Source organism: Apteryx rowi, unplaced genomic scaffold, assembly GCF_003343035.1.
Source record: "Apteryx rowi isolate R43461 unplaced genomic scaffold, aptRow1 scaffold_7, whole genome shotgun sequence".
Lineage (NCBI taxonomy): Eukaryota > Metazoa > Chordata > Aves > Apterygiformes > Apterygidae > Apteryx > Apteryx rowi.
In genome coordinates this window covers 3144244-3157613 of record NW_020450982.1, presented here as the reverse complement: position 1 = coordinate 3157613, position 13370 = coordinate 3144244, and the positions used below count along the sequence as shown (strand labels likewise).

The following is a 13370-nucleotide window of genomic DNA, read 5'->3' as shown; positions in this document are numbered from 1 at the left end:
TTCATTTCACTGTTTCACCTTTTCTTTACAAAATAATGACTTCAGCTTGGTATTTTGCTTCCTTCAGGTTTCAATATCACAAGGAAGGCTTAGCTTACAAATCCCCAGGGACAAACACCATATTCTAGGAGAGCATGAAGATATATATGCACTAAGAAAGCAAGAGCCGGACTTGAATTTTGTTTTCCTGCAGCAGAGTAGAGAGACTTCAACCCTGATGCTCTTTCTCAAAGCATAAAAGATACTTACCTACGCACAACCAACCAACCAGGCCTAAGGAACATATTAACTGCACTGACTTAACACCCAGACATCATAGGCAGGAACTGAAGAGTGTGCTTGTACCACAGCACTGTACACAATAAGAGCTAGATTCAAAATGGGAAGTGGCACAGCCACATCACTATGTCTAGCGTCAGTTTGCAACACAGACCTTCCTCAGGTGACCTAAATAATGAAAAACCTAAAAATAAAATGTAAAATAAACATTTAGAGCTTTCCTACCTTGTCCTAACAGTAAGTCTATTTACAGTTCTGCTTTTGACTCAAACCCAGTGGAAAAGGGGAAAGGATTGATTTGTAGTCTCTCTAGCAGGCTGGCAGAAAGGGACTGGAAACTGCTAAAAAGGATGCAAAAGGACTCAGAGGACTCAAGCAAGACCCCATCTTCTACAGCACCGAAAGGTATTGCAATGGTTTAGCAACTCTTCAGCAGGGCTCTGGGGAGGAACTCTCATGAAGGGAGACGCTCACCTCACATTATGTTTTTTAAAAAAAGGAAAAAAAGGAATTAAAGGGAGAGGGGGAGGGAGAGTAAAGTTTTCTTTGACTCTGGGTTGATTAGCATTAAAAATCTGCCTGGATATACAAAGCTCTTTATCTTTCTAATTCAAAATAAAATGGAGAAAAAAATAAGCAAATCACTGCAAGATAAGGCTCTGTATTCTTGCAAATACACTAACATTGTTATACTTTCAGTATTACTGATTTTCCCTGTATTTATATGATCTGAACAGCAGCATTTGCATGCATTTCCAAAGACTGACCTCTGATCCATGTTTGTCATTCCAACTATAATTCTCAGCATAGAGGCAACTAAAGTCATCTTTTTTTCAGTAGTACAAACATACAGATTAAATTTATTAGACTGTGCCCTTTACTTCCTTATTTTGGAATTTTTCTGATGACAAAAGTAAATGCTTACATCTTTAATACAGAAAAGATGTTACATCTCTAAAGAGCTGAGAGCATTTGTTCTAATAAGAAGAAAAAGCGTAATTTCACAAGATCACAAATCACTTCTGGAGAGGGGCTGGYAAAGAGAAAGAGCAAGAACATTCAGATGATTTCAAGATTACCTGGCAGATGACTAAATTACTATGTATACAACAGCAGCTCACAACACACAAGACATTCCTGCTATCAATATAAGGGACCCTGTCAGCTTTAAATACAATCCATTTTAAAAGAAAGAAAGAAAAAAAAGAAACGTTCTGGCTGAAAAAAGATTCATACCACAGAATGAGGGATAAAAATGACCGTTGCAATACCTCTTCCTTAGACATGGGTAACTAATGAACAGACAATGTCAGAAGAGAGTGGGGTGGTAGAAAACATGACAAGAAATCTCCTCCAAACCCCAGATACATCCTAATTTCTGCATTACAGTTCACAAGAAATATTATTACACAGAATAACAAGCAAGCATGTTTTCAAGCAGAGGAAGATGTTAAAAGAAACAGCAACTTGATCTTCATGAGTATTAAAAATTTAGTCCCCACCTGCCATCTGTCATTTTTCTTTYTGAAGAGAAAACTAAGGCAATTTTTCTATTTTGAAAAAGAAGCTACACATTAGGCTGTGCCTARGCTATAAAATGCACCCTGCAAACTTTCACTAACTAGGGTACCAAWGGCATCAGGGAGGAAAGAGCCTGGAATGAGCATGAACTAGCCACCAAAGTACATCTCCAAGCAAGGCCTCAGAKAAACATTTCAGTACTTAGGGCAGGCCATCAGTTTGATGCTCAGCTTCTCCCAATTATGTTACATATTTGGTTATTCAGGTCCAGTTTTGCACTCAAGGTTTAAGCCTTTCTACTCCCAGAAAGTCCTCTAGAAACTAACTGAACTGAAAGTACAGTAGGAGCACTGTGCACCAAGGACACATTCTATTCACCAAGAGGTAGGGAACACTCTCTCTCCTTGGAGGGYTGGAGGACTTTGGCATGGAAAATCTGTTTCCTTCTTTTGATACTTCTTCCATCCCACTCTCATGAGACACTGAAACTACTAGGCTTGCCCAAAATATTAGCCCATGGATTGAAATCCACTGAGCTAAGGGATATTGGATGCTGTCCCCACCCCAACCCCATTGGGATCAGTGGAGGACTACTGAGAAAAGAAATCTAAACATAGCAGTTAATGTAAGCAGAATTGCTGTGGGGGCCCACACTTCAACTGAAAAATTTCTTAGGATGCCTATAAAGCAAAGAGGTTGAAAAATGATACACTGACTAGACTAAAGCTAGTCCAAGCATGTTACACACTCTAATCACACATGTAACTACAGCATAGCCACAAGTATATGCTTACAAACACTAGGCTGAACAATAGTCAGAAGGAAAAAAGGTTTCCAAATACCTCCAGAATAGTTTACTTCATATACATATTTATCTATATTTACGCTCCTGATATTTTAATCCTTTCTGATAGAGGGGCTATTTATTTAAATATTCTCTGTTTTAGACATGCGATGGACATGGGGTACTTGAAATTTGGGGCTTCATTGTTTCACAGAGAGTTAGCAACACAGATGTCAAACATTCTTTTCATCACCGTATTATTTGGATTGCATTCATTAAGTAGATAGGTGATCAAAAACACAGCTCCTGAGGACAAGTCAAATGACAGGACAGTTGTTGGGGAAAAATTCTCTTTCTCTTCAGCCTGCACACCTCCAAACATACAACCTCGAGCCATGCAAATGCTATTATTATCTGCTCTCATTAATGAGTCCAAAATTTCACAAAGAACAAAAACAAGTCATTACCTTTCTCTTAGAGAAGATCGACTTAGCACAGAGCTTAAGGAATGTTTATGAAATGCTGAAGGTGCTGAACACATTAACGAACCAGCAGAACTGCACTGTCTGTTCAGTAGACCTGAGATCACACGCTCATTACAGACATCAGAAGAACTATCAAAGTCTTTTCCATGAGTAGATTTTACCTGTAAAAAAAGTAAGCCTTGCTAAAGTTTATTAAATATATGAAGATGTATACTTTACAGCTTTTATTTTTGTAAATCAAAAGGATACAGGTTACCCATAAATGCAAGAATATCTGCCTACTGAGGAATAGCATGGACCCTAATTTCTCAGAATAGCCCTGGTCTAAAACTCCAGAAATGATTTCTGGCCCCATGAATTCAAACAACAAGTGCCAAAGGGCTCTGTTAGTATCTGACACACCATCTTATGGCAAAGGCTAGCATAACAGCCCTTTTATTGCCTTTTTTGCCTGCATAGTTTAAAGGTTCACCACTTCCAGGACCCTCAGAGAGTCAGAACGATACCTGAGAGTCTACACAACACGCACCTCAGACCTCTCCTCAGTTTAGGACCCCTTGCCCTTAGACTTCTGTTTCCCTTCACTTGCCCTTCTTCCAGGGAAAACTCAGGGCCATCTATTCATTTTCTACTTACTCTTCACTATACCRGGTTTCTACTTTTCCTCCTTTCACAGATCCTCTTAACCTGCACCATTGAAATGTCTCCATGGGTTACCTCATTCTACCTGAAAGGGGGACTTTTACAGCAACCATTTCCCAAAGCCGGGGAAACAAATCAGGCTGTTCATTAACCCTTTCCAGGCTGCAGCCATGTAGGGCAAATATACCCCATCACAACTTTTTAAGAGGTACTGATGTTAGTTACACAATTAAAGACCACTCAAACATAATCTGATGGTTACACAAACTTTGAAAAAAGCCAGTGAAAATATCAGCTCTTTTATTAAATTCAACAGTGATTTCCCATTAACAGTTACATTTCACTATGAGCAATTCTCAGGTCCTCTGAAACTACACAATGCTGACTACATCTAGTTTAAAGCTGTATAGTATTTTGGCAACAAAAAGATACATTCTTCTCTGCGTTGACTTTGTCGGAATCGGCAGTGCTTAGGGCATCAGGAAGATGATGAATTAATTAATCTATAGCTCAGCTAACTGCATGCGCCAAACAATGACTGCTGCTATTATCTACTTCCACATTTGGGGGGGGGGGGAAGACCTTAATTAAAATAGCCATTATAAAAAATATTTAGTAGAAATTCTCTATTTTCTTTACAATTTCTCAGTTAAAACCACAGAACAATCCAGAGGTRGCAAAATATATTAAATTCACATGGTACATCAAACTACAGCCCTACACAGTAAAAATTGAGAAGCTGACAAAAGTGTGTCTAATTGTATCAAAATTTATCCTTTTAATTCCCCTTCCTTCCGCTTCGCTGTATCATTGCTTTTACCAGCCATTAGGAAATTAAGAGGACATACATAAAACAAATAAATGAGGACAACCCCAATTTCTGCAGTASTTCAGAAACACAGGCAAAAACATCTAAATGAAGAAGGAAAGAAAAAAAAACTCAAAGGAACTCAGATATTAATCTTCAGATCCACTTAGGRCACAAGCAGCTAAGATCTGAAAAAGCAAGCGTGGGAAATAACAGAACATTGACTTACCATTTATATTAGTGCCACCTTACCATACTCTTCTGGAATTAAGTGTGCTCTTATAATGATTGGGAAAGTAACCGTAAACTGCTTTTAAAGGATCTTCTACAACCCTGTCACAAGCCTTAATGCCAAGGAGAAGCAAGTCCTGTAACTACAGGCATGACAACTTTCACATTTGTGTTTGTAAATCATCTGTCAASAGGGCTAGACCGAGTTATATCAGATTTAAAATTCCTTTGTCTTGTTTTTGATGCTACAGTAGATACTTCCACTGGACAAAGGTTCAAAAATACCTACACAGGACAATCCTTCTTACTCAGAGCTTCCCAAAAAACGATTTGTAAACAATGGCACTTCAGGGTACTCACTTTGGCTTTCTTGGGCCTGTAGCTGCCGAGAAGAGAAGGATCTGGAAAAGGAAAAATAAAAACAAAAAAGGAAGAAAAAAGAAGAAATCCCAGGAGAAATTCAAAAGAAAATTTTACTTCCCTAAATTTTATGCAATCTTTTACAAAATAGCTTACCTCTTCTTCCAAACAGCACTAAGGCAATTTATCATTGTTATATATTTTGTTATTCTAAACTGCCCCAGTAATATTTCAGGACTTTCTTCAGTTGAAACAATGACTTCATATTTAATGCAATACAATGTTTACAACAATGTATCAGTATAGGCACTGTGTTCTGTATAGATCCAAGTAGTACATTCTGTTAAGCTATTAATTGCTTAAAATCAATATAAAGTAAAGCTCTACCAGTCCCCTAAATTCTCATTTACATTAGGCTACCCTCCTAATCTTTTCTGAACAAGCTTTCCTACTACCACCTCTGCCTCCTCCTATCACCTCTTCATTCCTTCCATCACCACTGACCCACAAACATGAGTATGAAGCCAATGGAGAAACTATTAGGTCCATACTGGTTGAGGACACTTCACCCATGTCAATATATACCTTACCCTTAGGGGACTGACACTACACCATGTCTGGCTTCTTGATAGGTTATATCAGTCTGCACTGAACACCCTCCTACTGTGACCCAAGATAAAAGAGGTGCTTTTATGCTGTATGGCAATGTAAAGACACCCCTCTATTACCTACTTGCACAAAAGCAAAAAAGGACCAAACCACACTGTCAGTAGTAAGATCTCTGATCCTAAGAATCTATGTTTTTCAGAAGTTACAGTTAAGCCTCAAGACACAGACAAGTGACTGGTGAATCCTCTTTAGCAATTAGGAATCTCCTCTTTAGGAATTAGCAATAAGGTAGTTTTCAGTGTCCTAATTACTGGTCAGAGACCACCAACTCATTTCATAAGTACCTAATAGTATCAGGTGATAATAGGTCCAGATACTACAGATGCATATATATGAATGCAAAGGGAATGTGAAACCTTTTAAATGCTACATCTAGTTCTATTACAAAGAGCAAATGTGAAATAAATAATTCATAATATTTTGCTATATAACTATTTATAAATAGTGAGGAGGCACAATAATAGTAAAGCAGAGCACACATAACAAAAAAKACTTGTGAGACTCATTAAAATCCTCATATTGCCAGACATACTAAATAAAATCAAGTTTTATGGTACTTCCTTAAATTTGTGGTGCCACATCTTTTACAACCCCCTCACTTACTGATACCAATGAACATCCAAGTGGATATGCAAGCACATTCTGGATGCTCACTAATAACATTAAGTCACTGATCCACTGCTCACAAACACTACTGAAATAAACATTATCCATTTTGAAACAGCAAAGTCCTGGAAAAAAACTTCAAAATGATCAATTCTGAACAAACTCTAAACCTGACCAACACACCTACAGATCAAGGTGCAGATTTGCTCCACTATCCAACTCATGAAAACAGGTAAAGTGAAAACAGAGCACTGGTTGGACTTTGGTATTTTCTGCTCCTACTTTTTATATCRTGTAGAACTAGGTTCTGAGTCTCATGAGGTAAAAAAAATATCCCAAACCATCTTTTGCAGCAGTGGGGTTATTCAGCATTCTCACTATTCCCAGGAAGAAAGAATAGCTTTTTCACCATTATGGACTGTTTTTCAAAACACCTCCACTAAACTACTGCAGAAAATAAAAGCGTTAAAGGGAAATACAGTAGAAAATACTAACCATGATTTACCTTGGACCAGGTTTCCACTGTACTTTCTCGAGGGGGACACCAGGTGTGAAGTTCAACACTAGGACTTGGTTGTTCAACCTGAAGCAAAAATGCTTTTAAAGCACTCTGTATTACCCCTTTTCAATCTCTATACATTTTTTTTATCCCTGTTTTCTTCCATAAGACCATCTCCATAAGACTATCTCCTTTCTAAAATAATTTATTCATATTTAAATACTATTTAGAACTATTTTCACAACACCCTGTTCATATATTACATTTATATTAGCTTTACTATGCTTGAACAAAAATACTGCTAGAAAGGTCTAGAAAATTCTGAATGTCATATTGTTAAAAGAAAAAAAATGCAGATAATTTCTCCTTCATCTTTAATGTCTAATTTTTTTAAACAGTTCTAGGTATCGCACATATTTAGTCCAGTTAGGATCTCACTAAGTGCTGTTCTTCCTAATTAAAGAGGTAACGTTTTAACATAATCTAACTTTAATCTTAATGTAACACAAAATCTCCAGGCCAAAACAGACCTCAACAGTAAAGATGCCCTAAAAAGAACATTCTCCAATCTAGAAAAAGCCATGACATTTGGGATATGGTACATTAAGGGACAAGCTTTTTCCTTTTTGTACAAATATAATCAAGGAGTCAAAACCAATAATCAGTGTTTAAAGATGCAGTAATTAAATTGTGAACTTCATCTATAGATCAAAAAACACAAGAATTGATTAAGAGGAGTTAAAAGAAAAAATATCTGTAGAGAGAGATAAACTGTTGATTGATGAATGATTAATGGCTTATTAAGGCTAATCTGAATTTCGAAAAGGTACCTAACAGCAGAAGAGAACTTGGAACAGAATTCTAGAATTTGACATGACATTACTAATTCATTTGTACATAAACTATAAAAATGAAATAATGTGAAGAGCAAATTAATTAAACGCTAAATTATCTCAGCGGCTGTGATAAGTGTCTGAAATTGTAGACAAATCATAATGTCATAGCAAAAAGACAAAACAATTCCATCTCTGCCCCTACATTCAAAGTAGGATTCTTAAAATAGAGAATTACTGCAATCATAAGAAATGTTAAGAGACAACATAAACATATATGAGAACATGATCCTCCAAGAGGCTGGGCAATTTGGCCCTTAAGCAGTAAAGTGCTTAAATACACTTAGTTTAAATAAGTCCCTAATTCCAGAACAATTGTCCACATACGATTAGCAACAAGTCCTTACGCAGGTGCTAAATTCAGGATGCTTATGAACCCTGAGTCAAAGTGTAAGGGATGTAGCTCTTAGCAAAGGAAGCGTTTCAAAGATCACAGAATGCCAGCACAACAGAAGTTGAAAGAGAGGCAGTGTAAGTTTTCATAATGTGACTAGACACTCTTTCTCTAAAGTCTTATTCAGGCACCTTTAATACTAATATCAATTACTTCCAATTTGAATTTATACACCCATTATCCTGTCTAGTACACTAGATGAAAAGAAATGGGGCCTCAGAGAATTTAACCAGGATATTCATAAAAGAATTTGATCTTTGTCTGTTACTAATSCTGATAAAAGAATTTTTATTTTAGTCAATTCCACATTTAAAACACCATGTGGCAGACTGTTAAGGAGAGAAAAATTATTCATTTAAACTAAGAACTGAATGAATTTTTGCAGTAATATTTAGTGAAAAAACAATGTTCTAAGCTTAAGTTGGAAGCACTTTGTAGAGAATACATACACGTCTAACTACAAACGGAGGTTTATCGGTTTCTCTTCTGAATTCAAAAGGTCCAAGGTTTAAATGGGCCAGTCGTTGTCTGGCTTCTTCTGATAGCTCACACATTCGTCTTTTTGTGTATGGAGATGGAGAACGTGATTTAGAAGCTATTGTAGGCTGCTCGTAGTTCTTTGTTGCTAAGCTATGCCTGTTTTTCTCAGGTGAAAGAGTGTTTTTCTTTGGTAACCTTGTTTGTAATTTTCCATTTGGGGTTGAGTGATGTACCCGATTCAAATTATCCTAAAGTGAAAAGAGAAATTATCTGGTTTGACAGCAGGCAGAACAAAGATCACTGATAATAATGCAAACAGTGAACAAATAATTTTAACAGAAATAGATGCATGTCAGCTGAAGTTCCCCTCACAAAACTATAATCAAGCAGCAATTTGAAAAAAAACACCGTTTTTATAGTTTTGTCTGAAACCAAGAGGAGGTTAAAACATACATTGCTAAATGTTAGATGTTAAGGTTAAGTGCCCGATACTTGCCTAATTAGCTTGCTCACACAGTTAGTGYGCAAAGACTGAAAAGTGAACTTGTGACAAAATTCAGGTTAATTTAACACAAACCTTATCTAAAACACATGGATTGGCCATACAYAGTTTAAAGCATTTTTTTCCATCTTTTTAAACTTATTTTTTTTAAAAAAGATCTTTTAGAGTTCTTATCCTTTTAAACAAAATAAACAAATTAAAATAGAAGCCTATTCAGTAGTTTAAATTACATTCGGGTAGAGTTGCCAAAATTCACAAGTGTAATTACATTCTCTGAAACGTATATTTTCTTGGATGATAGTGAATTTACTAGTTCTTTAGAAAGTTATGATCAAGAAGCTATGTTTAGTAAAAAACTTTAAAGAGAATCTTTCAAAGATCCTCCTAAATGATGCAAATAATTTTGCAAATGAAAAGGCAAATAGCTCTTTATTCATACAACCGGCACTTGACATCCAAGATATGGATTTTGCAGGCAAAAATGTATAAAATCACACCATTATCAAATATTGCCCCAAATATCTATTTCTGAGATGATAAATTTTTTTAAATGCTTATGTACAGTAGAATAAAGAAAAGTGGGGGAAAAAACAATCCCACCACCTTCCCACCAGAAACACAGGATCATTTGTTTTACCAGCAAAACTTACCTAAGAACTAGGACTGACCCTTCTTCCAAATAATTAATAACATTTGTGACCAATTTAAAATCCTGGGAAACCTTTTCTGACACTAAAGTTTTGTTTGAAATACATTATCATTCCTTTGTAAGTCCTAGCATTAAATGAGCATTCAATTACTCTTCAAGCTTCATAGGTCAAGGCACTCTAGATTATACAACACTTATCAGAACACTCAGTCAGTCAGTAGCATGTTCTAACTTTGAATATCACAGTATGGATAATTAGGCTTTTTGGTCAAATTTGGCCCAAATTCCCATGTTGTAGAAGGTCAAAAAATAAAGTAATAGGAATATATTTTCTGCCTCTCAGAGACTCTTTTTCAAGCTTGAGGAAGCTGACATTACTCTAAAGTGTGAATGTTGCATGCACTGCTTGTGTTCAAAAGAAGCCAGGAATAAAATCCACAAAAAAGTTTCCAGCTTGCCTTCTTGCCTTYCCCTCTACACCTAACAATGAATGAGGCTGTGGTTGTGTGTTTGGTTTCCATCAACTTAATTTGTATCTGCATTATGGAGACTGCTTGTTCATGCCACTATCCTTCTCATGCCTGTACCAGCACCAGCTGAAAACCGACCAAATTCTCTTCAAGATTAATTTCAATTTCACCAAAAGTAGCTGGTGCTTCTGCCAGCTTATACCAACCATAAGACTACACCTCCACAGCAACACATGCTAAATTTGATGTGCTGTTTGTAACGTATTACATAGTTTTTAGGAACTTTTTATTTTAAATCAAGTTGTCCTTTCTGAAGTCACCTTCAATGAAGCTAGTTTTCGGACAATGCTAACTTTTACTGATTTTGTTCTTCTTCATTTAAGTGTCCCCATATATTTCTTTTGCTAAATTTGAAAGAATCTTCTGAGTGAACTAACTGGCAACACTGCAAACAGGCCCAATTCATCCAATTCTCTTTGCACGCATTCCTGCCTGATGACCATTCCATTTTAATGATGCTGCACTGCTACTGGTCATCACCATTTTTCAATAATCTAGAGCGACTTTGCTTGGCAGCCTGTGTCCCAGGAAACCCAACCAAAATGCCAACCAGTGAGACCACAAAATAGTGCTACCAAACAAACCAACACATCAGGGTTTTTTTCTTCAAGTTTCTTCAGCTTCAGCCTTTAGCTTTGCTTGTTGCAGGAGCAGCATTTCCAGTTTAATACTGGTGACAGTCTTCTCAACAGAAATCTTCACTTCCATTACTGTTACTGATATTGTTATGAAAGACAATTATATTAATTGGTTTGTTTTTGATAGCGTATCTTCTCTGACTTCACCTAGCTTTCATTGTCCCACCTTAATTTTAAGTGCCCACAAGAAATGGTGAGAAAGCATCTTCCTACCTACAAATACACCAGAGATTGACACTTCAGTGGATCRTAGGACAGAGCAGCTGATAATTGTTTCAGATTCAAGGAACTCTCAACATTTACTGTCATGCACCAAGCCCACTCTTTACTCATACTTGATTAAAAATTTAATCAAGTTGTCAAGCACCCATGACAACTGCTTTAACCACAACAAAAGAATGAGAAAAGTTTGAAGTAAGTAGAACATGCAAAAATTAGAACCAGGGCTATCAATATTAAATCTAGAAATTAAATTGCAAACAATTAAATTATACTAACCTGTATGTGACTCCTTCCTGAGCTTAACAGACTTTCTGTAATAAGAGAGCTTGTAGAAAATCTCAATTTTGGTGCAATTCCCTAGAAGAGAGGCAATAATTGAACATCAAGCTCCAACTCAAGATAAAGGGTATCAAAGAAGTAAATGTCACCTAATGTAACAAACCATTCCTAATTTTAAGCCATTTCCTTTGTTAATTTCAGCCTTTAATAAAGATAATTAGAAAAGACAGAACAGCAATGGTAAATGTCAAGATGCTAACATTTGCATTTCTGACAATTCAATTACAGATGATTATATTGCTTTTGTACAACAATTAAGGTCTGACTTTTATTTCAATACATTTCTTTGTCAAAGGCACTTTTCAAATTTTTTCCTGCCATGTTATATAGCATCAACAAAAATTGCAGTCATGTTGTAGAAGTTTTATTAATGCTAACTTTGCAAACTTACTTATAAATAATTTCAATTGTGCAACCTTTCTTGTAAAAACATTTTGAAAACTAGTCACACTGTAAATAACCATTTGTTTGCAATACAAAAAAAAMCCCCAAACCACACTTTCTTCTGTAACCATTAGAGCAAAGTCCAATTTTGGTGGATTGTCTCCCATGCTCTATAACCACATTCCACTTACCCTCAACCCCGTCTTACACATTTGGCTGGCAAAGGGCAGCCCTGCTCTGACTGATTTGGAGCCAGTGGGGTCCAACTGGGCCTGCTGGTCAACCAGCACACGTGCTAATTGGCCAGCAAGTCCCTGCATGTTTATATGAATAATAGTTTGTGTTGAACCTGTCTTATTTTACTGCTGACAATTTTTATGACATCTCTAGAAACATAGCATCTTTGAGACCTCTACTTCTTGTCAAATTTGGCTAGAATTGGTCAATGTATAAAAAAATCTACTGGGGTGAAATGGACCAAGATATGACACACAGGCACTGCTTCCCAAAAGAGCAACATTAAAAAAAGTGCGTATAAGAACTAAAGATCATGTTTTCTGTGAATAGAGATCATTTATATGTGCATCTTATAAAGCTCTGCAGAAGCAAAGTAGGAATCAAGTGTCCCTAGGGAACTTTCTACCCTTTTCCTTCTATACAGAGACAGTTTGCTGCACGTCCCTGAGTATTCATGTGCATGGGCATTTGCGCATCTGAATGTACAAAATGACTGAGGATGGAAAAGGAACTTTTTCCTTTTGTGACTCTACCCCTCAGTCTAAAGAATTAGGAGGAACTTCATGTATCAAGGCTACTGCTGAACCAAACAATTCTCTACCACCTGCCTAAACACACTGATTTCCCATGAGGGAATATGATTCAGTCTCAGGTTAGAGTATGGAAATGAAATGTATGAAAACATATGAAATGACAAAAATGCCAAGAAAGCTCAGTCACGGCACTTAACAGAGTCCAGGATTCAATCAAGTCAAGGTATGGCTTATAAAATAGATCTTAAAGCTGACCATCTTTAATCAATTCATTTTTATTACCAATGAATTACCAAGTGCCATCAACAGTTTAAAAAGGAACATATCAGAATTAGTAAATCTATAAAAAGGAACAGTGGAGCACCTACTCCTCTTACAGAGACTGAGAATGATTACAGAAGTGTTAGAAGTTTATAGCTAAAAATCACATAAAACCACAGTTCCTTCAGAGAAATGGTTTGTGGAGAGGAAATACGGGATGGCGCTTGCATTCATAGGAACGGATATGTCAAAAGTAACTTGCCGTCCAACATCAGAGGTGTTATTTTTTTTTCAGCAGTTCCCRAACTAGGGATTGCTGAAAGATATTCAATATAGTATTATGTAAAGACTGAAATTTTGTATAACCCCAAAAACATTTGTAAATGAACCTCCAGTCAAAACGTGTTTGGAATCTACTCCTCTG

At 36.5% G+C, this 13370-nt stretch overlaps 1 protein-coding gene across 3 annotated transcripts in view; it reads right to left on the bottom strand.

Annotated features, from left to right (window-relative positions):
- SPATA6 (spermatogenesis associated 6) overlaps positions 1-13370 on the bottom strand; it is a 46706-nt gene that overhangs the window by 20308 nt on the left and 13028 nt on the right. For 2 of the 3 annotated variants that reach the window (XM_026086745.1, XM_026086747.1), the window contains 5 exons: positions 11469-11549; positions 8621-8899; positions 6881-6968; positions 5111-5151; positions 3052-3230 (listed from right to left, as the gene is read on the bottom strand). In XM_026086745.1, the coding sequence (XP_025942530.1) occupies positions 3052-3230; positions 5111-5151; positions 6881-6968; positions 8621-8899; positions 11469-11549 (668 nt within the window). The remainder of the gene's footprint in view (positions 1-3051; positions 3231-5110; positions 5152-6880; positions 6969-8620; positions 8900-11468; positions 11550-13370) is intronic. The other variant, XM_026086746.1, reaches the window with a different exon arrangement.